We start from the raw sequence: 25459 nt of genomic DNA, 5'->3' as shown, positions 1-25459 counted from the left end.
TGTAGTCATGCAAATGTATTTGTAAATTTGCTTTGTTCTGTTATGTGAATCCTGCAGGCTATAATGCATCATGAGGGTCACATGGATGACGGGCTTTCACTGTCACGCTCTCAGCATGAGGAGTCACGCACCGCCCGTGTCATCCGCAGTACAGTCTTCCTCTTCAATACCTTTATCAGGTCTGCCTCTCTTCCTTTCCCTTTCTCTCTGTCTTTTTCTCTTCTTACACACACACACACACACACACACACACACACACACACACACACACACACACACACACACACACATACGTGTGCACTCATGGAAAGATATTTGTCCAAGATTTGATGCAGATCCAAAATGTTTTCATAAAATGAAAATGTTGTTGGGCCATTAGCATACCAACATTTACCCTGTCTCTGCTAAACCGCTGAAGCCTAGTATTGGCTCAGTAGTACTTGGATAGCAGACCTCCTAAGTTGAAAAACTAAGTTGCTGCCTGAGGTGGTGTTGGTGGGTTAGCAGGGGGCAGTGCCTAGTGCAGTGATGGGGACATTGAGCTGTAGGGGATACTGCACGCTGTAAAGGTGTCCTTGGCTACATTTCCAAACCTGGCTCATTCCATCTAGCCATCTAATCATCCCCACTGCAACTGGCTGACAGTCTCACTTTCCACCTCAGGCTGGTGCATGGTGAGTATTCTGGCGCAAAATGGCTGCCGTGCATCACTCAGTTTATTTTTAGTGTTTGTTTTAGTGCAAACACTAAACAGGTAGCTGAGGACTGTTAGGACTTGTTCACTGAATGAGCCAAAAACTGTACAGGAGTACACTTTTGAATGACATGAATTTTGTCCATCTCCAGGGGTCTAGATTCCTTGAGTAAAAAAGGGAAGAGTTCCACACTGGACTTGCCTATTGAATCTGTCAGCTTGAGCCTGGAGGATCTGATTGGCTACTTTCAGCCTCCAGAGGACCATTTAGAACATGAGGACAAACAGAACCGCCTCCGTGCATTGAAGAATCGTCAAAACCTGTTCCAAGAGGAGGTAGATCTAATTATTGCACAATTACATAATTGTACTGGTTTAGAGCTTGACTACAAAATATATTTTGAATGCATATTTTATTTTATATCTGAAGTACTGTGATGTGGGTGTGTGTGTGTCTGTGTCTGTGCATGTGTGTGTGTGTGTGTGTGTGTGTGTGTGTGGCGTATGTGTGGTGTTTGGGTGCCTGTCTGTCTGTCTGATCTGTGTGTGTTGTCTCTATAGGGTATGATTAGCCTGGTGTTAGAGTGCATTGACAGGCTACATGTGTATAGCAGTGCAGCCCACTTTGCTGATGTGGCGGGAAAAGAAGCTGGTGAAGCGTGGAAATCTATACTAAACTCATTATATGAGCTGCTGGGTAAGAAGATCCTTTCTCTTTAACCTAGTCGTCTCCCTCTTACGGTATTCCTGTTTCTTCTTGCTGAACATTTTTCCAACCACTCCAACAACCTGAAAAATATTCTATACACTAAGTAGCTCTTGTATTGTAATATTTGTCATTCTAAAACACAAAACATGGCTTTAATAGAATGATTTTATTTGCCTTGCCACTACTTACATGTACAGTAGTTGGTATTGACACTAATGGTCATCCACATAGATTCAGCCAGCCAGTATTGCAGATTGCTCATTTAATAACCTTTTGCATCTTTTTTTACCTCACATCTTTATAGAAAAGAAATCTATTGAATAGCCAAACTGAATCACATATTGTGGTTGCCTTTTTAACTGGAAGAAGAACCATATTATTGCTTTTCTCCCCTGTTTTTCTCAGCTGCTCTTATAAGGGGTAACCGGAAGAACTGTGCCCAGTTTTCAGGCTCTTTGGACTGGCTGATCAGTCGTTTAGAACGCCTTGAAGCTTCTTCTGGTAAGTATGGCATACCCCATTTGATGCCCTCTGCTATTTACCCCCGATAGGGTGGGTTGACCAATCTTCCCTTAGCAGCAACCAACCACCCCTCTCAATTCTAGAGTTTATTTAGGAACACCGGTTGCTTGAGCTGTCTCCAGCCTTGGTTTAATTGTGTTGACCTGCAGAATCATTAACAACCAAACACTAGGTTGACACACTTTTCTTATTTGAGCACAAATCAGAGAAGAGAAGAGAAAAAAAGTTGTAAAATGTTTATTTGGGATAAATATAGATGACATATTATAAATGAGAGGCACCCTGAACTAATCAATAAGAGCAAAATTTTGAGAAGAATCAAAAGAGAGAAAGGCGATAGATTAGTGTAATGCAGTGCAGCCTTGTGCACCGCAGGACTGGCCTTGGCCTTGCCATCTTCTCCCAGACCCAGTGCTTTTGCATGGTTGCTTCTGCGCTGGCGCACTGGCTGTGACTGCTCCATGGATGCAGGTAGTCGGGCAACCGAAAGGAAATAAACCGAAAGGAAAATACTCAGGGAACAGGGAAAGTTGGGAGCCTATCAGAGGGACATCGAGAGAAGAGAAGAAAAACAGGCTTACGGGAGAAGCTGCAGTTTTGATACAGAAAAACTCCTCCTCTTAACCCATTGGCTCCTTGGAAACATGGGGTATCACCACCTAGCCTGCATGAAATGGTGCCTCACACTTGGTATTACAGACACAAGCCTCTTTATAGAATGATGACAATAAATAAAAAAGAACATCAGAAAAACAGATAACAGAGAGCTCCACTCTCTTTTGCACCATGCATGACACCCCACAGCTGACTACTGCTCTTCTCATGGTATTGTGATAGTGAAAAAACGATATGTTAACCACAAGTACCAGCAATACACAGAAACATTACCATGGCATGCTGTCCATCACATCTCAATGCATTGTTGGGGAGGTAATGTGTAGGTAGTCTGTTTGGCTAAATCAACACAATTAGTGAGTTGTGTGTGTGTGTGTGTGTGTGTGTGTGTGTGTGTGTGTGTGTTTGTGTGTTGTGTTTATTTGTTTGAGAGAGAGAATATGTATATGTGGACAGAGCAGAGTTTACAGGTTGCATGTGGTTGCACCTGGATGCCAGCCGAACTTAGCCCCCACAACTTTTGTGGTCGCGAAGTTCAGTCTTGTTCCATTGTGGAGCAACTATGCCCGAACCAGAGCTGTTTGGACCAATCAAATGCGACAGCCTTCCCCAGCTGTTTTTAGCATCGGTGAGAAAGGAATTATTTCCGTTACCCAATAGCCTACCCTGCTACATATTTCACATTTCGCTATCGGGTGTTGTACAAGATATTGACAGCACAATAACTTTAAAAAAACAACAACTAGAAAACAATATTAAGGCATTTGTGGAGAAGACGGATGGTTCAGTTGTTTTTCCTACAGCTCACGGTAGCTATTGCGTTGCTCTGATTAGTTAGGTCGATCCCCACTCAATAAATTAATAAGTGTTATTGATCAAATGCAGTTATTTGAAAAGTTAGAAGAGGTCAGAAGGACCAATATAGAAAGTCTAAGAACGTGTCTCTGTGTGTATGAGAGAGAGAGAGGGTGGCTGATGTGTATTCCATTAAAAATTCATGAATGTTCCATCACTGCAGTTCCTCTAAAAGAGAGCCAACATCCGACAGCAGAGATCAGGAGCAGTTTTTTCACATTCCTGTCTCATTGAAAACACTACTCCTATCAAATTCCAATGTAGCTGAAAGCACTTTTCATCTAAAAATCTACAGAGATATACAGGTCCATCTAAAAAAATAGAATATTGTGGAAAATTATTTTTTTTCCATAATCTATTTCAAAAAGTGAAACTTTTTTGTTCATCAGCAAAGCTTTAGCAGCAAATCGCGTAATGATCAGGGGTGTGGGACTGACAGTGTAACATGTGACCAACCTTGTTTAATTGAGCTCATGCTAATGTATAACAATATAGGCTATTGCTGAAATATCTGCTGAAGCATCAGCCCTTGTGTGCAAAAACCTTATTGCATGAACACGCGTGAGTCTACCTGTGTCAGTCCACCGAATAAAGCCACAGAATAAGGCAAACTGTCCTATTTGCCCTAACCCTGGTTCCCTCACACAAATGATATGTTCGCGATAGACCATTCTACCTCAGTGGACTTTTTGTCCCCGACACACTCTTTTGACTTACAACAGATTTGCAGCCCTTCTACTCACAAAGTAGAGCTTGATGTCATTCCTGCACAAAACTGTGCCACAGATACCTAGTTACACATCTGCACCTCTCTGGCCATTATTTAATTCATGTGTGTCTCAAACATCAAACATCTCTTCCTCTACCTATGGTCTCATTCCACCGCGACCTCCGGAACCATCCACTTCTCAGTGGTCATTTCTGCTCTACCTATGGTCTCATTCCACCGCGACCTCCGGAACCATCCACTTCTCAGTGGTCATTTCTGCTCTACCTATGGTCTCATTCCACCGCGACCTCCGGAACCATCCACTTCTCAGTGGTCATTTCTGCTCTACCTATGGTCTCATTCCACCGCGACCTCCGGAACCATCCACTTCTCAGTGGTCATTTCTGCTCTACCTCCTCCTAGCACATGCTTCTCTCTGGAGGTTAATGAGCCTCTATGTTCTACTTTGAGCTAATGTCTGGATGGCCTGTTTCCCTTATCCACGAGACCTGCTCAAACTAACCAGCCTCACACATGACTGAATGATACCCTCCAAATGCTGTGCACTAATCTCAGAGCTGCTGAGAGAAAGTGGAACAAATATTAAAAAAAATACTGACCTCCCAAGCTAGTCACTTCTGTCCTCCTTATCAAGCATCACTGCTACAAACTTTTTACAGTGAGAAGATCCACTGTGTCACAGTTCCACCTTCAAAACACTACTTACCCCTCCTCCAGCTGCCAACACAGTTGACCCCTTTGCTTCATTCTTAACTAACAAAGTGGTGGCGATCAGTAGCCAGTTTTTCTAAACCACTCAGTCACAACCTGTCTCCTCCAGTTAAAGGTACAGTGATACTAAGATATTTCTAACCCATAACACTTGCACACACTATCTCTCTTGATTTTTCTGGTTTGTCTCTTGATTACTTTTTTCTGGTATGTCATTTTAAACTATTGCACTAACACCCTCTCGTTATCTTGTATTGTATGTGATGTCTTGTACAGATAGTATTTATTGTTACTCTAAGGCCTCCTTTTGCACTGTGGCTGGAATGCCAGTCCTCATTTGTAAGTCACTTTGATTAAAAGCATCAGATAAATGAATACATGCAAATGTAAATCTCATTTATTAGAACAATCTATTTAAATTAACAGTATTGTCTAACATCTAGTTAAACAGATTAAATAAAGATGATCTGCATGAAGTGACAATTCCCTCTTTAGAAACCCTGTACACATGAGAGCTCTCCCTGTGCATTAGTGTCAAATGATTCAAAGTTGGTACCCCCTTACTAGCCTGGAAACCAGATTATCCTGAGAGCTCTTGTTTCTCATATTACAGTCAATGCCTCACATATGTCTTCCTCTAGGTCTCTGAGCCAGCATAGTATAGTAGTCAATTCAGCCATTGACTATATGTACTGTGGTCATTTTAAGAGCCATTGACTGTATGTACTGTGATCATTTTAAGAGCCATTGACTGTATGTAGTAATTTTAACTTGTCATATTTGCACTTGTCTGTCAATTTACAGCCTGATGTGTTTCCATCTGTCTCCATAAAATGTCCATATTGTTCATACTGCAGGTATACTAGAAGTTTTGCATTGTGTCTTGGTGGAAAGTCCAGAAGCCTTAAATATAATTAAGGAGGGACACATCAAATCGATTATCTCTCTTCTGGACAAACATGGGCGTAACCATAAGGTATGAGACTGGTCTAGTTTGCGCTGTCCTACTGTAGGTTTAACAGTGTTCCAGTTCTTTCTGTTTGTGACGTCTGGCACTGTAATTGTAGGTGCTGGATGTGCTGTGTTCTCTGTGTGTATGCCATGGTGTTGCTGTGCGGTCCAACCAGCACCTCATCTGTGATAACCTCCTGCCAGGGCGAGATCTGCTGCTGCAGACGCAGCTTGTCAACCAAGTCAGCAGGTAGGGCTGTGGTCTTTTTTTTTGTTTTGTTTTTAAGCAGTACAGCATGTTTGCTTTTTTATGGAACTGTGTACATAGCACCAGATACCATTCTAAGTTAAGTTTGAAAATGTTTGGTTTATTTTAAGATATTTAATTTGGATGTTGTACATACTATCTTACTTCATCTCTTTATCTGCTAGCATGAGGCCCAACATCTTCCTTGGCATTAGTGAAGGCTCTGCCCAGTATAAGAAGTGGTACTATGAGCTCATTGTGGACCATGTAGATCCCTTCATCACTGCTGAGGCTACCCATCTGCGAATGGGCTGGGCCTCCACACATGGCTATTCTCCCTACCCAGGTGGAGGGGAGGGCTGGGGCAGCAATGGCGTGGGTGATGACCTGTACTCTTATGGCTTTGATGGGCTACATCTGTGGTCAGGTAAGGCACTGCTGTCGTCAGTTTGTGGTGCAAGCAGTAAAAGATTATTACTTTTTTATAACCACCACGGGTTCTCTACGTACAAATGGGGACTGCTGTGATGTAGTCAATGCCCCGGAAAACAAAATCTTGCAACCGTTCATGACTACAATAGCTGTATGAAGTCTGGCATCTTTAGCGTGACATCTTCTATATTAACACTATACAAGGACATAGTGTTGCTTGAAGATGGCCAAGCATTTGAATATTAACGCTCTCTTCTCCTCAAGACTGTTTGTGTTTTGATGACTTCCTGTGTGTTTCCACGTAGGTTGCATTGCCCGTACTGTCAGCTCTCCTATTCAGCATCTTTTGCGCACAGAGGATGTGGTCAGCTGCTGCCTGGACCTCAGCTCCCCCAGTATCTCCTTTCGCATCAATGGCCAGCCAGTACAGGGCATGTTTGAGAACTTCAATTCTGATGGGCTCTTCTTCCCTGTGGTTAGCTTCTCAGCAGGAGTCAAGTGAGTAAAGGGGATTTGCCTTTATCTACCTAAATCTATTATTATTATTATTATTATTATTATTATTATTATTATTATAATATCATTATTATATGTCAATGACATGAAATCAGCCTGTGATTTGCAATCTGTTTCTTTACACAGACGCTTTTCTAGTTTATCATCATGAGATCATATGATTGAAGTTGAAAAGTTACTGATGTGGTTCCCAATTATATGTGAAATTATGTTCTTGAGTTAGTGATGGCCATAGTTATTTCATGAGGGGAAGCACCACTGATTTTGTATTATTTTTCATAGTATGTACCCCATTGAATTGTGTTTACTCCATGTCTCTCCTTACGTGCACACTGCATCCTTTGAAAAAAACAACACAATAACCAAATGGAGCTGGTCATCTATTTTCTTTTGATGTAAAGATTTTTAAAATATAATGTCCATATGGTTTAATAGAGATTTGTCTGCTTTTAAAAGGGTACGTTTCCTGTTGGGTGGTCGTCATGGTGAGTTCAAATTCCTACCACCACCCAACTATGCTCCCTGTTTTGAGGCTGTGCTTCCCCGAGAGAAGTTGCGAGTGGAGCACACTCAAGAGTATAAGCAGGACCATGGAGCTACTAGGGACTTGCTGGGCCCCACAATCACCCTCTCACAGGCTGCCTTCACCCCCACACCAGTGGACACTAGCCAGGTACCAACAGAATGCAGACACGCCACAACATGACACAGCAGTTTATTCCAAAGGAAAAGTATCACCCCCTATACACAATAGGGTCATTCTATACCAAATCACCTAAAGGTCCATGCATGACTCCAGAGTTCTTCTCAATGTCCTTGTATTTATCTGTTTTTTTGCTATGCTATGGATAAAGCATCAGTTGAAGAATAAATGTAATTGTATCTCACCTCAAACATGCAGGAAATCCCGTGGCTGACAGTAGCCATGGCTAATGGATCTAAATGAACTCTCTCCTAGACATAAAGCTGCTGTTTGCAATTTCAACCAAACACTTTTTGCCAAATTTAGTGATTTGCATGATCGTGGTTCTCAACCGGTGTGCCGCAGCTAGAGGTTTTTTAATTGCATCAATGACAGCTTCTTGATTTAAAACAGTTTTCAGTAGTCAGAGATTTACAACTTTATGGTATCCTACTATCGATCAGATAAGACACTGTTTAATTTTATGATGTGAAGCTGAGATCTGTCTCACACCTGCTTCTAGGCAAGCTCGTCACAAGTGTACAGTTGTTAGGATATGTTGCAATTGCAACTGCTCCAGCAGCAAAGATTTAGCAAGTGCTCCAGCAGCAAAGATTTAGCAAGTGCTCCAGCAGCAAAGATTTAGCAAGTGCTCCAGCAGCAAAACCCATTGAGCCCATTCCCCATCGCTCTCTCCCACCCGTTTCCTGTTCACTCTTCACTGTCCTGTCCATTACAGTTTAAAAAGCCGTAAAAAACATTTGTACTTTTTCTTGATCTGCTTTATCACAAATGCTAATATCCTCTGATTTTAGATTGTGCTGACACCTCATTTGGAACGGATTCGTGAGAAGCTTGCTGAAAATATCCATGAGCTTTGGGTGATGAACAAGGTTGAACTTGGTTGGACATATGGCATGGTGAGTTGGTTATCAACAAAGAAGTAGGGGGTGCTGGTGGTCCAGTGGCTGAGAAACTGGGCTGGGAAGCGGTAGCCAGGGAGTCCTGGGTTTGGTTTCTGCATGCTACAGTACCCTCAGTGTCCCTGAGATGCTCCTGTAATAATACCGTAGGCCTTAATAATGATGTTGACAATGAATGTTGATTATAAATGCTTGGTTATTATAATGGAACCGAGATACTCAGGAAAAAAATGAAAAATTGGTCCAGTAAAACTGACAACACATGAACAAATAGACCATTGAAGTTAGAGGTTTGTTTGTGTACACAATGACCCCAAAGTCTGTCAAAACTGAAATAGCCATTCAATATTCTTTCCTTGCTGTAGATTCGGGATGACAACAAGAGACAGCATCCCTGTCTCGTTGAATTCTCGAAGCTTCCAGAACAAGAACGTAGCTACAATCTGCAGATGTCCGTGGAAACACTCAAGTGAGTACAACTAAAATACTGTGACGACTTCACTTTTTGTATATTTTATGTTTTTGTAAAACAATGGTATATAATTTTCATTTCTCTACCATTGTGGAAATTGTTTTGCACATATCAGAGACCAAATTTGGTGTCATTTAAGATTTTGCTCTTGATGCATTACTGTACAGTTTGCTTAAGGGTTTAACAGGTTTTTTTTTAAAACACTACACATAATTAACACAACACTACACCCAATTAGCAGAATCCCTTAGCTCTTTTGCGTAATGAAACACTTCAGTCAAAACTATACAATTTTATCAAAACTCTATTTTGTTTTCATATCACAAACACATCATCATACCATCTGATTAATTTGTAATCAGTTACACACTAATGTACTCAATGCAAAACAAATTTGACAAAACAGGTTTTCCTAGGAATATTGTTCAAGTAGAATTAGAGGATAATTTGAGTACAAGAATATACTAACTGACCAAACACGACACATAAGATCAGACCTGTACATTGAGGACTTTTTTTTTCTCCACATTGTGAAGTACACTACAGTTTTTCTTCTGCTTACACACAAATTATTTGCATATCATGCAATTTGTTATAGTAAACATGTTACTATAACCCTATTACCCCAAATAATACCATAATTCCTTACCAAATCTGCAAAACCATACACTAATTCTCAGCCTTTGACTTTTTGCAAAAGTGTCTCTTCCTCTCTGTGCTACATTGCCTTAAATTTCTCTTGTTGACAATGGCTCACCTGTTGCCCAGTGTTTAGGACTGATTGTTGAGTTTACGGTTAAGCACCTAAGTGTCTTCACACCCGTTAGTTGTGTTTCAACACCTAGTTCATAGGTGTGTGTTTTGGTAGGTAGTGCCTTGAAATTGCAAAGAGGAGACATTATCTGAGTTTTCTTTTCTGTCTGAAGTAGAGTAATGTGTTTAGAGTTTTGTAAATCAATGTGTGTACTGTTTTGCAAAAAGTGTGATGCTGATAATGTGCTTTTAGTTATGCAAATCTGGGCTGATATTTTGCTCCTTGAGTGTAAGGTTTCACTAACTGTGGGATACTTAGTGTTTAAGCAATTGTAAAAAACTGTAATATTGAAACTTCCTCTCAGTTTAGTGACACCAATCCCTTTGTAGCCACAAGAGGAATGGCTTTATTTTAATTAACTCAATAGTGTCTTTATTTAGCAGAGTTTGAGAGGGAAGGATGGAAGATGGCATTTTGTCATGGATCTAACTGCATAATGGCTGACTATTAGTCATTCACAGATTTTTTCAACTGCTTACACACTACATTTTTGCTTGTCACACAATTTTCTTAACATGTCTTTCAAACACCATAACCCCACACCAAATCTGCAAAACCATACACTAATTCTCAGTGTTTGACTCAATTTTCAATTTCCTAAAACACATTTTGCAAAACACCACACACACTTTTCTACCTAACACACACAAATCTAACCATCTAACCAATCTAACCAGGAAGTAACTTGATTTTGTTTTTTAAACACAACCTATCAAAATGCCACACTTATTGACCACTTATTCACACTCAGTCCTCAATGTACAAACACTCATTACTTTTTGACCACTGCCTTATAGGCCTATGAATAGATATACTAAAGATACTAAAGATATACTAATAGGTCCTTGCAGTCTGTTCCGGGTCTGGATTTCCGGGTGAAATGTTCATACTTTGAAATGAAAATTAATTGGACTTTAGAGTAATGTTCTACAAAAGGGCGACTTGACGTAAAAAATGTCTTTTGACCCCAAGTTACCATTAGCTCAATGTTGTTTTTTACACACTTTTGTTTCTGCAGTTGAAAGGATCTACAGGCCTATGAATATACATGCCCAACTGCCCCCCCTCCACAAACACACACACACACACACACACACACACACAGTAATATATTTTCCTTGGAAGAAGCAAAGTAATTTAATAGTAGTCAGTAATTTCTTTCTTTGGAAATACAGTAATTTCTGTCTTTGGCAAAATCAGCTTTTTCAAAACTCTGGTGGTCATTGTATTTTGCTTCCTTTTTTCCTGTTGGCTGTAATATACTGGCTGTATTATTTGGGACTGCAAATTATTTGGGAAAAATACATGTTTACATGTTTACTGCTTACTGTTTGCTGTTTACTGCTTACATGTTTACTGTGTATTTCAACTTCTCTCTGTAGATGACTTTCACTCTTGTATGGAAATACTGTATACATAGAAGCCTATGAAAGACATAAGAGCTTTAGGTTTTGAGCAACAGCATACTGTACATGATGTATTCAAAATTTCATGACAAAAGTGCTTATAATGTGAGGTGAATGTTTGCTTTAGCCTTTAGAAATGTGTTTGTGACATTTTTAATTTCGTGTGTCAGTTTTGAAAAATAGACACAGAGTTTAGAAAATGTGTGTAAACAGTTGTAGAAAACTGTAATTGGGTCTTAAAGTCAGATCACTTGTGATGCACTTTCAGAGGCTTGGAGCAATGAGCAAGGCACACAAGATCATCTTTATTTTCATCTTTATCTTTGTCAGGACCCTGCTGGCACTAGGCTGCCATGTTGGTGTGGCAGATGAGCATGCTGTTGAGAAAGTCAAGAAGCTTAAGCTCCCCTCCAAGTGAGTATGAGATTTATTTTGCCCTTTTTCAGGAATTGAAATATGCTTTAGGTCAACACTTTAGGTTAACACTTAGTGTTCCACTCTGAATATACATTATTTTTTTCAATACTGTACACAATCTTTGTTTTTATGTCATTTCCATCTTATAGATATGAACTCTCCAGTGGGTATAAGCCAGCCCCTATGGACCTGAGTCACATTAGACTTGCCTCTGCCCAGGAGGCCATGGTGGACAAGCTGGCAGAAAATGCCCACAATGTTTGGGCAAGGGACCGGATTCGACAGGGCTGGACTTATGGCATCCAACAGGCATGTTGCTGGGCAGTTATACTATTAGGGTAGTCACAGAGGCCCATCTAGGGGCTGGGGAACTCGAGACCAATGGGAATATCTTAGAAGCAATAATCCAGCTGGCTGCATGTAGTATGAAGATGTTCTTCAGAAAGAACAAAATGTGGTATGGTTACATACCACATTTTCCAGAGTAGTGGGGAAGATGAGTTTGGTAGATAAAACCATCCAAGCAACTGTAACAGAAGTCCAGCTTTAATTCCTTAAAGGTGCTCTAAGCAATGTTACGCAGTTTCTAAGCTAAAACATTTTTTTGTCACATACTGCAAACATCTCAGATCTTCATCAGAGAGAACTATAGAAGGATGGTTTAAATGTGGCCTGAAACCTTAAAAGTGAGAGTCCCTTGCCTTTGCTTATTCTTAGGATGTAAAGAGCAAGAGGAACCCACGGCTTGTTCCATATGTATTGCTTGATGAACGGACCAAAAAATCCAACAAGGACAGCTTGCGAGAAGCAGTGCGTACACTTCTAGGATACGGATATAGCCTTGAAGCTCCAGACCAAGACCACGGTGAGTCCTTCATTTGTAAACCTCTGCCAGGCAGCACCCACAAACTATAAAATCCTATTGTATATACCTTGAAATGAACGCTTGCCATTTTATTAACTCTCATTTTTGCAATTAACTTTTTCATTATTACTGAATGTTGTTAATTGGTCCTTGAATGCCCAAACTTTGGTTTGGTTTGTATCCTGTTGTTGTATTAGAAACACAACATTTGAGATGAATGAAATACACCTGGAGATCAGTATCTCCGTATACTTTATAGGGGCAGTCGTAATCTGTAACCTGAGGGTTGCCGGTTCGAACCCCGACCAGTAGGCATGGCTGAAGTGCCCTTGAGCAAGGCATCTAACCCCTCACTGCTCCCCGAGCGCCGCTGTTGTAGCAGGCAGCTCACTGCGCCGGGATTAGTGTGTGCTTCACCTCACTGTGTGTTCACTGTGTGCTGAGTGTGTTTTACTAATTCACGGATTGGGATAAATGCAGAGACCAAATTTCCCTCACGGGATCAAAACAGTATATATACTTATACTTAGTATACTTATACTAGAATGTTTTGATCAGGCCAATGCTTTGTTAAAAAAAAATATGGTTTAAAACAAGGACATTGTCATTGTTACCGTAATACCTGATCCCCTTTTACTTCCAAGTAGTATGGGCTGATTATCTTTCAGATTATCTAAAAGAAAATTAAAATTTGGTGTATTGATGATCAAACCTAGAGTACTCCATCACTAAATGTACAGATTTATATCACTCACAATAATATGACACTCACAATAATATGTTCATCTACCAGCATCCAGAGCAGACATAAGTAATATGTCAGCCGAGAGGTTTCGTATCTTCCGCGCGGAGAAGACGTACAGCGTGAACATAGGGAAGTGGTACTTTGAGTTCGAAGTGGTGACTGCTGGAGAGATGAGGGTAGGTTGGGCCCGGCCAGCTTGCCTGCCTGACCAGGAACTGGGCTCTGATGAACACGCATTTGTCTTTGATGGATTCAAGGTAATCACACTCACATATTTATTGAAATTGAGGGCTTAACATATTTAATGAGATTTGAAGCTGAAAAATATTGATGTGTGCTGTAGTAGTTGCACAATGTTGTTTGTTGGTACATAGGGTAAAAGTAGTTAGTCCCAATATGTATTTAACAAGCAGAAGTCTTACATTTTATCCATCAGAAGTAGTCTCATAGCAGGTATTTCAGAGGTTATCTTGCAAATCAAATGCATATGGACTAGAAAAAAATATATAAATTGCTCATTTTCAAGTATTTCTATGTTTTATTTTTAAATATATTAACAAATAAAAATATATAGATTTTGAGATGATTCTGAGATGTGGAACAAAATGTAAAAAATAGCAAGGGTCTGAAAACGTTCTAAATGCACTGTTTTCTCCATGTTCTGGCAGGCACAACGGTGGCACCAGGGGAATGAACACTTTGGCCGCTCCTGGCAGCCAGGAGATGTGGTTGGATGCATGGTGGACATGAGTGAGCACACCATGATGTTCACACTAAATGGGGAGGTGCTGCTTGACGACTCTGGCTCAGAGCTTGCCTTTAAAGATTTTGAAATTTGGGAAGGTCAGTTGATTAAGAGATTCCTTTCTTGTATTGAAGAAATGCAAATCATTTTTCTAAATTCTAAATCGTTAAAGCATATATATTTTGGAGAAAGTTATTTAATTGTTTTAGGAAGTAACCATATAATAAGCGCAATAATGTGTTCTGGTATTCAGCTGGTATCTGAAAATACATCCCTTCAGGCAAAACAGGTCCTGTTTGTCCTGGTAGGATGTATTTTCCAATAGTGACTGGCAGACTGACATTATCCCTTACATGTTTCACTGATAGCTGCTCTATATCCCTTACATGGTTCACTGATAGCTGCTCTAACGTTTCAGTGTGAACACTCATGTATTACAACAGTAACGTCACCTGTGTATACTGTATGCTTAATCTGAGGGGAACATGTTTGCCTTTTCTTTGCCTCTTTGCAGGATTCATCCCTGTGTGTAGTCTGGGTGTATGTCAGATTGGCCGCATGAACTTTGGCAAGGAAGTAAGCACATTGAAGTACTTTACAATATGTGGGCTACAAGAAGGTTATGAGCCTTTTGCTGTGAACATGAACCGAGATTTGACCATGTGGTTAAGCAAGAGGCTCCCTCAGTTTATACCAGTCCCTTCAAACCATGAGCACATTGAGGTAAGTAGTTCATTGGTTTGGCTTAACATATTTTTAGCTATTGTGTATTTGACAGCTTGGTAGCCGACCCTTGAAAGATAAGGTATTGTTCATACTAAAAATCTCTTTCTGCAGCACTGAACACAACAAAACAGGACCATTAAGCTGGCCATCACAAATGTGATTTTAAACGTAAATGGTCATATAGTGTCTGTCTAATTTTGTTTTTCCTTGCACAAGACCACCTATTTTGCTACAATTGTAGATTGAATCAGTTTAGTTTGAAATTACTAAGAAATTACACCTTTGGTAAATGCTTTGCAGGTGGAACTCACACAACTCTATAAACATAGAAAGTAATCTATCTGCACAAATACAATGAAACAGTATTATAAGCGGACTGGGTTATCACTGCTGCCCCCCCAAAAACACACACAAACCAAAAACAATATTGTCATTAGATCAAGGGCAAAGGGCAATGTTAAAGAAAAATGAACCAGCACTTACAGTAATGTCCACTTAATTGTGTGTGTGTGTGGAGATTGTTGTTTATCACTGCTGATATGTTGTTGTTAACTCTTTTCATGAAAAGGTCACAAGGATAGATGGCACCGTGGAGAGCTCACCGTGTCTAAAGGTCACACAGAGGTCATTCGGCTCACAGAACAGCAGCAGTGACATCGTCTTTTACCGCCTAAGTATGCCCATCGAGTGTGCAGAGGTCTTCTGTAAGTCTCCAGGCAGCACAGTACCCTCAAATGGTAGATTCTTCTCCTCCAAGAAAGAGCTGGAGGACCTTGAAACAGAATCAGACTTTGAGGTTTTGATGAAGAGTTCCCATGGTCACATGGGCTCTAACGGGCCAGAGAAGGACACTGATGAATTTAACAACCACAAGGACTATAACCAGGAAAAGCCATCCAAGTTCAAATCGAGGTCAGAAACCTTTTCAGAACACCTCCATCCACACACACTACATTTATGTTATGCAATAGAAATGTGAGACCTGCTATAAGAGGTAAAGTACTTAGTGAAATCCCCTGGCATACGTGTGTGTTTTATGTGTGCCGATTCAGGTTTATGCTTAAAAAGACAAAGCCAGAGTTCAACACCAGCCAGTCATCAGCACGTCTGCCAGAAGAGGTGATTGCAGATGCTGAAAGGGATGACTCTGGGTGTCTTATGCAGACCTCAACAGTGAGAGTGCCATTTCTCTTTATCTGACACAACCAATTTATGGGCATTGTGAAAATGCTTGTCTCCTCAGCCTTTCAACATGGTATGAGCAGACTACAGAGCAAATCATTGTCAGTTTGTGTGCTTTTTTCAGTATTACTACTCTGTAAGGATCTTCCCTGGCCAAGAACCATCAAGTGTGTGGGTGGGTTGGGTTACATCTGACTTCCATCAGTATGATACTGCCTTTCAGCAAGATAAGGTTAGGACTGTTACTGTGACCCTTGGAGATGAGAAAGGCAAGGTCCATGAGAGGTCAGTTGATAAACTCATGTAATTCACTAATTTACTGTTTTGTTTGAAATGTAAATACATTGCACATTCAAAACACAAGATGGCACCAATGCCTTAATGTCAGTTTGCATTCAATATTCTCACATTTGTTTCCATAGTATTCCATTACATTTCAAGTTCCATTACATGTATTCAGGCCTTTATTTCATATATTTCAACATCAATTTACTAGCCTGACGAGCCAGACCCACATTAAAATGTAGGGTCTGGGCACTCACCGTTCGCAGTGCTCAGTCCGAGGGGCGGGATAATCAGTTGTCTGTCAAATTCCCTCTGCACGCAATAGGACAGCGGCAGCGCTATGAGTCCCATGCGTTTCCCACCAGCGGAGCTAGTTGGCTAGTTCAAACGTTTGCCAACTTAATAAAAGCTTAACTCGTGTCACACTCTTCGCCAACAGCAACATCCATCTTATTTGTTTTCAAGTAGCAGGGAATTCAAGCCAAACCGTTGCAACTCTGCCATCAATCATTATGTTAAGCCCACCTAACGACTCTATACACGATTTCATTGGCCTGATTGAGTTTCGATTTCTGGAGCTCACAAGCCAACGGAGAGTTGCTAGACTAGCCCTGGACTAAATCTAGACGCGCTAGGGGCGCGTCTAGATTTCTAGGCTATCAATTTACATTATTATACAATACACATGATACATAAAAATCCTAAATGGCATGCCATAATGTGTGTCTGTCTACTGTATGTAATCTGTTAAAAAAGCCTGATATATGTGTGTGTATCTGCATGACAGCATCAAGCGCAGTAATTGCTACATGGTATGGGCAGGCGAGAGCACCAGCCCTGGTCAGGGTCGAAACAACAATGGCCTGGAGATTGGTTGCCAGGTGGACTGTGTCAGTGGTGTGCTTACCTTCACCAGCAACGGCAAAGAGCTCAGCACCTATTACCAGGTAACACCTGGGACAGAGTAAATTGCTTTATACACATGATAAAGATCAGACTACTGTATCTTTACTAGACGAGAAAGTATAATGTAGGCACAGAGTTACCAATTATATCATAAAAAAATCAAATTCAAATTCAATTCGGTTACATTTTCTTAAAAAGATAAGGACAACCTGAATAATAACACCAATTTGTAAAAAGGACCAGGAGAGATGAAGTCATGAGTTTCAGCATTGTAGTCTGCGCAGGAGCCACCCCCACAGTGACATCACTGCCACAGTGACATACCATTGGCTAGAAGTCCTTTAACACTTATGATGCGGGCGTGGTGGAGCAGCTGTAACGTCACTGACTGACCTTCTGGGTTTTTGTAAAAAAAAAACACGGTCTCTGTGGACAGCCTAGGCTCCAAAAACAGCCACAAAACAAATTGGGCCAACCTTGTCCATAAAACATAACAAACTGTTCCAGCAAATCACTGACGAGATGCGCGTTTCAATTGCACAGTGGTTTTAAGTTGATGACGAGACAACTTGAATGGGAATGTAAGCATCCAAGATGCCTCTCTCACACCAGCCGATTATGCTAATTAGACTGGCCAATGATCTGTTCTTACTGAGACAAAGGGTACATGGTCAGGAACACGGGTCACGGATCAGTCACTTGTGTTCAGATATAACACAACAAGAAACAGTTCCATCCTATTTACTGCAATGTTTTTAGCTTTTGGTCCATGTTCTACATTTGACTAGGTCGAGCCCAGCACCAAGCTGTTCCCTGCAGTGTTTGCACAGGCCACCAGCCCCAACGTCTTTCAGTTTGAACTGGGAAGCATAAAGGTGAGGACACATTCACTCGCTCCTCAGGTATTAGCATCATACTTATTTTATTACCTAAAAAATGTGTGACTATGTGTGTGCTTATTATTTGTAGAATGTGATGCCATTGTCTGCTGGCCTTTTTAAAAGTGAGCGTAAAAACCCCATGCCACAGTGTCCACCCCGGCTGCATGTGCAATATCTGACGCCCGTGTTGTGGAGCCGTGTGCCAAATGGCTTCTTGAGGGTGGAGGTAGCACGTGTCAGTGAGCGCCTTGGCTGGCAGGTGCAGTGCCATGATCCGCTGCAGTTCATGTCTCTGCACATCCCCGAGGAAAACAGGTACAAGGCCACCTGAAAGAAGAGATGAGCCTTTGAAACATATCCACAGCACTGTTTTTTATTTGGACACGATGGCCTGCAAATGATCTGTAGATAAAATGGGTCAGCTGAGTTTGGATCTTGTTAGTTTCTCCTCCTCCATAGAAATGATGGGCAGGCTGCACATATTCACAGCGTTGGGTTAAAGTCTGGCTGTCCTCTCTCCCCGCAGGTCGGTGGATATCCTGGAGCTGACGGAGCAGAGGGAGCTACTAAAGTTCCATTACCATACCCTCCGCCTCTATTCGGCTGTCTGCGCACTGGGGAACAACCGGGTGGCACATGCACTATGCAGCCATGTGGATGAGTCCCAGCTGCTGTATGCCATTGAGAACAAGCATATGCCAGGCCTGCTGCGGACTGGTTACTATGATCTACTAATCGACATCCACCTTAGCAGCTATGCCACGGCACGTCTCATGATGAACAGCGAGTACATCGTACCCATGACGGAAGAAACGAAAAGCATCACTCTCTTCCCTGACGAACAGAAGAAGCACGGGCTGCCAGGCATCGGCCTGAGCACGTCACTGCGGCCTCGCATGCGCTTCTCCTCCCCCAGCTTCGTGGGCACGGACAAAAGTCTCAGTGGCGACTGTTTCCAGTACAGCCCTGAGTTTCCGCTGGAGATCCTGAAGACCAAGACCATGGAGATGCTGACTGAGGCTGTGTGTGAGGGGAGTCTACATGTGCGGGACCCTGTTGGTGGCAGCACAGAGTTCCTGTTTGTGCCACTAATCAAGCTCTTCTATACACTGCTCATTATGGGTGTCTTCCACAATGGTGACCTGCGAATCATTCTGCAACTCATTGAGCCTAGTGTCTTCTCCAAGGAAGGCAAGGCCACTTCTGCCCCAACCCACACAGCTGAGGGTGCGACAGTTAGCGAGAAAACAGAGGCACTGAGGAAAGAAGGTGGTAAGGTTGAAGGAGAACGAACAACAAAGGTGCCCAAAGAAGGTCTGCTCCAGATGAAGTTGCCTGAGCCAGTCAAGCTCCAGGTAACAGAGCAGCATATTCAATCACACAAATAATTTAAATAATCACACAAATGCAGGTCAAGACCTCACAAGGAGCTACTGTATATCCCACAGTGAGAAACAGAGTGTTTCAGTGACCCTGATATACTGTCCATCTTTTAAACGATCTGTCTGATATCAGCTGGTCATAGGTTTATTATGATAATATGTCAAGTTATTTAGTTGCTGGTGTGAATGGATATTACTGTGAATGTGGATGTTACTTTTTGTGTCTATTAGTATTATTTAATTTCTCACAACTTCCTGCTTTTCTCATCTCTTATGTCTATCAGATGTGTCATTTGCTGCAGTACCTGTGTGACTGTCAGGTACGTCACCGGATTGAGGCTGTGGTAGGCTTCTCCGATGATTTTGTGGCAAACCTGCAAGACAATCAGCGTTTCCGGTACAACGAAGTCATGCAAGCGCTGAACATGTCAGCCGCTCTTACAGCTCGAAAGACCAAAGAGTTTCGCTCACCTCCCCAGGAACAGGTATGCATCTCTTAGCATGACATGACGCCATTAAAGGTTATGTGACTGCTGAAATGTGACTGCTGATGACGCCATTTAAGGTTATGTGACTGCCGAAGTGTCTTGTTGGTGAATGGGTTTACTTGGTCTTTTCTCAGATAAACATGCTGCTAGGCTTCAAAGATGAAAAGCAGGATTGTCCCTGCCCTGATGAAATCAGAGGGCAGTTGTTGGACTTCCACCAAGACTTAATGACTCACTGCGGTACACACACATCTGCATGTGCAAACACACACGCACACACACTCAGACACACACACGCATTTTATGTACTTCATTTGATTTCAAATTACAAGTCATTTCATTAAATTCTCTGTGAAGTTCAAGTAGTTTAACATTTCATAATGGGTGTTATAGTGCAAGGGTGCCAACATTAAGATGCCAAAAACTAGAACAAATGTGTCCACAAGTCAGCAGTCGGGTACACACAAACACACACACACACACACACACACACACACACACACACACACACACACACACACACAGCGTAGGGGAAGGAAAGGGAAGGAGTGGTTAAAGGCCATACAAACTTGTGACTTCATTTACAGATTACTGTTAGTAGTTAGTGATGAAAATGTATTATCTCCTAATCTTTCTAATATCTCTTTTTATGAGACTTTATATAAGGATATTTACATATACATATAGATTAAATGCATGTTTATATTGACAATTCATTTGATTTGATTTATGTGTTGATTCAGAAGTGATATGAGAGAAGTATCATATCTCCTATATTTAATTTGGTAACAGGAATCGAGCTGGATGATGAGAAGCTTGGTGAAGTGGATGGAGATTTCACAATACGCGGTCGACTGATGTCCCTGGTGGAAAAAGTGAATTACTTGAAAAAGAAAATGTCTGATCTGCCTAAGAAAAAAAAAGTCAAAAAACCAAGTATGTGGAGCCCCCTTATAATCTGATCCTAATCATATACTGTAAGATAATTATGTATCCCAATTCTCAGCCATATTCAGATTGTGTGGCTTCTTAACTTTACAGTTATCCCACTGGATTGTTAGAATAAGAAAAGAAAATCAGTAACACTTTATTTTAAGGGGTCCTTGTTCCAGTATTTTAAGGGCTCCTTGTTCCTCTTGACACCCTAACATTAAAGGAATACGCCGATTTCTTGGGACTTTATTCACAGTATTCCCCAGAGTAAGATAAGTTGATACATAACCTTCTCATCTCCGTGCATATACAGTACTGTACATACATGGAACTATGTTTTCATTCAGGCAAAGCACTGCTTCTTTGGGTTAGAAGAAGTAACACTGGAGCTTTGCAGGTGCTGCCTGTATGTATACGCTTACAAAAAGTGGCTGTGTCTCATTTGACATTGTTATTTGTATACGATGTAACTATACAAATCACAGCATGTAATAAATGTAGGAGTTCTTTTGTCACTATTGGGAGGTGTAGGCTATTGGAGCCGGACACTTCAAGGCACCTGTGCTAAGCTAGGCTAGTGGTGGGTGCGTCAGACCGAGTAACTGCATGCAGGGAAATGAGAAGATAAGAATGTATTGACTTATCTAACTCTGGGGAATATGGTGAATAAGCTACGTATAGTCCCAAAAAAAACATATTCCTTTAATGTTAGGGTGTCAAGTGTCCCAAATTTCAGCCCATAGCCACTTTTTTCTTTCCCCAAATAGAGAGTATTGAATCAAGCACTTCTTATTGCATGTGTACTGATGATCTGTAGGTACACATTAATATATTATGTATGGACAACATAAATAAAATAAAGTGTTATCAGAAAATCATGTAAAATTGAATTAACCAGCTGAGTGTTTTCTCACTCCATACATTACATGTAAATAAACTACCTGAAGCTGAATAGCAGTAAGACTGAGCTGTTAGTGGTTGAAAGGCGCTCTAAATAAAATGTATTATTATTATTATTATTAAATATATCTGTATATGTACCAGTACATGTATGAATTACAAAATGTCTGGGGTCTGTACACTAGATGTTTTTTTGTTTTGTTTTTTTTTTTGCATCATGCAAATATTGGCAAATGGCTATTCTCTTTCTCCAACACATAGTACAATTTTCTTGGCAGGCACTCTTCAGCAGCTTATCTCTGAGACTATGGTGCGCTGGGCACAGGAATGTGTTATTGAGGACCCAGAGCTCGTCAGAGCAATGTTTGTGCTCTTGCATCGTCAGTATGACGGTATAGGAGGACAAGTACGTGCCTTGCCCAAGACCTACACCATCAATACTGTGTCTGTGGAGGACACCATCAACCTGCTGGCCTCTCTAGGCCAAATACGCTCACTACTCAGTGTCAGGATGGGTCGTGAAGAGGAGAAACTCATGATACGGGGCCTGGGGTAAATACTACCGCTTTGCCTAGAATATCTTCATCTTATGCTCTTCCCATCTTCTCCAAATACCACTGTACATTATAGAGATGAACATGTGATCTGGCTGATGTGAATCTGTGTTGTCCTGCAGAGATATTATGAACAACAAAGTTTTCTATCAACATCCAAATCTAATGAGGGCCTTGGGCATGCATGAGACTGTGATGGAGGTCATGGTGAATGTTTTGGGTGGTGGAGAATCAAAGGTAATGACTTTTGAGTTTTGTAGGCAGCCACATTTGTGATTATCTTACTTAAATTTCAATTTTCAACTCATTTTACTCTGACTGGAAATATTGGTTTACTCCTAAGCAGAATGCCAAATTAGGGAATGCTCAGTGAAGATTTCTCTGAGATTATTACTTTGTTGCATTCACAACTTTTTCTTTTTCAAATGTTTCATTTACTGGTAAGAGCAGCCTTAGTAATTTTATTCATATTTGTTTTTTCTATCAAGGAAATTACTTTTCCTAAGATGGTGGCCAACTGCTGTCGTTTTCTTTGCTACTTCTGCCGCATCAGTAGACAAAACCAAAAAGCGATGTTTGATCACCTCAGTTACTTGCTTGAGAACAGCAGTGTGGGACTTGGTAAGTCTTTTAATTGCTTATTCTTTGAGGATACCTACAGTACAACCTACATGTTCTCTATCTCTCACACACACACACAGACACACATACTCACACACTACAGGGATGTAGTAGAGGCTAAATGCACATAAACACCGTTCGCACCTCCTGAATTTCAGAAATAGCTTTTATGCACCTCTAAATTGCGTTTATCCACCTCTAAATTGTGTTTATCCACATTTACATAGCCTACCATTCTTAAACAATTCTAAATTAAGCTTATGTCGTTTTTCAATTGTCTCATATTGTTAGTTTCATATTGTTGAACCTGGCCTGCGCAACACAGTTCATCCATATGCTGCATTATGGTGTCAGTGACCAATGGTCTTGTGGCAGTCAGCATGAACGCATTATAGATTAGTCACACCGCATGTCATGTAGGCTAAACCAGTTTGGAAAATGAATGGATTTTTAAAATAATATACACCGGTTTCTGAAGTGTGAAGACCGCATCCCTCCTACTGATTATGCCAGAAAACGGCCTCGACTATAAGCCCAAAGTGAGTGAGCCCCAGAAACAATACAAAACTTTACGTTTTTGAGATTAATTTGGTGAGCAGTAGATTCATGCCACTGAGTCAACAAGGCACGGCGTTGACATTATTAGGTTACTTCAGACACAAAGTTGCAAAGTTGCCCTTTTTGAAATGCTACTGGCACAGAGATGTGTACAGCATTAGGTCAATTAACTTAAAGGTAGATCATTTTTTTCATTATTTCATTATGTAGTCTGTCTGTAAGATTTCATATTTCTTACTTTTTATGGTGATTGGGCCATTCTGACATACGTACATCCATTTTTGTTCTCTCTTTATTATGATTTATAAACTTTATAGACTTCAACCATATTTATTCCTTCTGGAGTTAACAATGAACTTATATTAATGAAGGAATTTAATACTGATTGTGTGGCCTATAAGAGAACCCTAACCTACCATCAACTGGTAGCCTGTAGTGATGTGGTCAGGGTACACACCGATATACCATGGTCCTCCTTACCGGTGACCGTGTCGTGGTCTGCTTGATCACAGAATTTATAGTTTATCCACCTCTATTTTTTACCACTACACCCCGGTACACACACACATTGAAATGTTGCAATAAAATGTGCTACTGAACAAAATAGCATATTTGTGAAAGAATGGTCACGTGTCCATTGATTAAATGCAGTATTGTATTATTTCTTACACAGACAAGAGTCTGTTTTTTTCTGAAAAAGAGGGCATTCAGGCTACTGGCAGCGCGTGTTGTACCATGAAACAGGGCCTTTACGGATCCTGGTTACAACATTTGCAATTGTGAATGGTGGTTGCATCTTGTGTCATGTTGTGTCATGATAAATATGCTTGTTGTTGATTGGCCTCTTATGGAAATACCCAACCTATAGCACACCTATAACATGCTTTCTGTATATCTGAAGAAAATTGTTGATAAATGTAGTGATTTTTGTATTGCTCATGCTCCAGTCATTGTGTGTGTGTGTGTGTGTGTGTGTGTGTGTGTGTGTGTGGTGTGTGTGTGTTTCTGCTTCAGCCTCTCCTTCTATGCGGGGTTCAACTCCTCTGGATGTGGCTGCTGCCTCAGTGATGGATAACAATGAGCTTGCTTTGGCCCTGAGGGAACCAGACCTGGAGAAAGTAAGTTTGTCTTTCTTTCAAAGTAGGGAAAACTTTTATTTAGGCCAAACAGTACATATAGCAGCTATATTTCAGACTTAAACGTCTCAAGAGAGTTGGGATGTTCACCTTGAAAGCAGCACAACGTGATCAAGCCTTTGGTATTTAGAGGATGCTCTTCAAAGCACTGCAGTCAATGCACCAGTATACATATCATTACCTGAATTATGCTTGTAACACTCAACAACAAATATTTGCACAAATGATGTGGTAATTTGTCATTGTACCCCTACTTTTGAAGGTCAACAGATTACATATTATATATATTAAATACATAAATATTTAATTTTTTGTAGGTTTGAAGGTTAATTGAAAATGAAAATGAAGGTTACTCCATTCAACTAAACCTTATAAACTATATATACATGTATATAATAATAATAATAATAATAATAACAATACTTTGTAAGTGCCCTTCAAGTCACCCTAGGACACTGTACAATTAAAAGGTTATGGATGTTATAGAACAAGAATACACAGACACAGGGCAAAGTGGAAAGAAGACATTGTGAAAAAATAAACTGACTTATAAACTTAAACAACAACATTAAAGCAACACCAAAGAACTTTTCCTCTGTCGCACGCACGCTATTTGTTTATCAAGCAACGGCTTTGCAAATAACGATGTCCATAGACAAGGTAGAATATGTTGCATGATTTTATGAAAGTATGATGTATTGCGACAAGTCAAATTTGTAGTTTCTTATGTCTCATTCCATCGAACTACAGATCCGCTACCCGATCTGGCAAACTTAAATAGTGCGGTTATAGCCGATAGAGGGCCGCGAAGCGAATGCAGAAGTGCCGTTCACCCTGTTATGAGTTGATGAACCAC

The 25459-nt window shown here is 40.8% G+C and overlaps 1 protein-coding gene across 4 annotated transcripts in view; it reads left to right on the top strand.

Moving 5' to 3' along the window:
- ryr2a (ryanodine receptor 2a (cardiac)) overlaps positions 1–25459 on the top strand; it is a 110302-nt gene that overhangs the window by 36106 nt on the left and 48737 nt on the right. For all 4 annotated transcript variants that reach the window (XM_048233682.1, XM_048233681.1, XM_048233680.1 and 1 more), the window contains 31 exons: positions 58–179; positions 847–1030; positions 1256–1391; positions 1809–1904; positions 5694–5812; positions 5904–6037; positions 6220–6461; positions 6772–6964; positions 7439–7655; positions 8480–8584; positions 8953–9056; positions 11610–11693; positions 11846–12005; positions 12414–12561; positions 13355–13563; positions 13975–14149; positions 14566–14774; positions 15346–15689; positions 15830–15950; positions 16084–16244; positions 17032–17191; positions 17939–18025; positions 18120–18346; positions 18558–19386; positions 19698–19898; positions 20036–20141; positions 20694–20837; positions 22013–22286; positions 22411–22525; positions 22777–22909; positions 24482–24585. In XM_048233682.1, coding sequence (XP_048089639.1) covers positions 58–179; positions 847–1030; positions 1256–1391; positions 1809–1904; positions 5694–5812; positions 5904–6037; positions 6220–6461; positions 6772–6964; positions 7439–7655; positions 8480–8584; positions 8953–9056; positions 11610–11693; positions 11846–12005; positions 12414–12561; positions 13355–13563; positions 13975–14149; positions 14566–14774; positions 15346–15689; positions 15830–15950; positions 16084–16244; positions 17032–17191; positions 17939–18025; positions 18120–18346; positions 18558–19386; positions 19698–19898; positions 20036–20141; positions 20694–20837; positions 22013–22286; positions 22411–22525; positions 22777–22909; positions 24482–24585 — 5643 coding nt within the window. The remainder of the gene's footprint in view (positions 1–57; positions 180–846; positions 1031–1255; positions 1392–1808; positions 1905–5693; positions 5813–5903; positions 6038–6219; positions 6462–6771; positions 6965–7438; positions 7656–8479; positions 8585–8952; positions 9057–11609; positions 11694–11845; positions 12006–12413; positions 12562–13354; positions 13564–13974; positions 14150–14565; positions 14775–15345; positions 15690–15829; positions 15951–16083; positions 16245–17031; positions 17192–17938; positions 18026–18119; positions 18347–18557; positions 19387–19697; positions 19899–20035; positions 20142–20693; positions 20838–22012; positions 22287–22410; positions 22526–22776; positions 22910–24481; positions 24586–25459) is intronic.

This window comes from Alosa alosa, chromosome 22 (genome assembly GCF_017589495.1).
Source record: "Alosa alosa isolate M-15738 ecotype Scorff River chromosome 22, AALO_Geno_1.1, whole genome shotgun sequence".
Lineage (NCBI taxonomy): Eukaryota > Metazoa > Chordata > Actinopteri > Clupeiformes > Clupeidae > Alosa > Alosa alosa.
The sequence above is the reverse complement of the archived record's forward strand: the minus strand, read 5'-3'. Positions and strand labels throughout refer to the sequence as shown.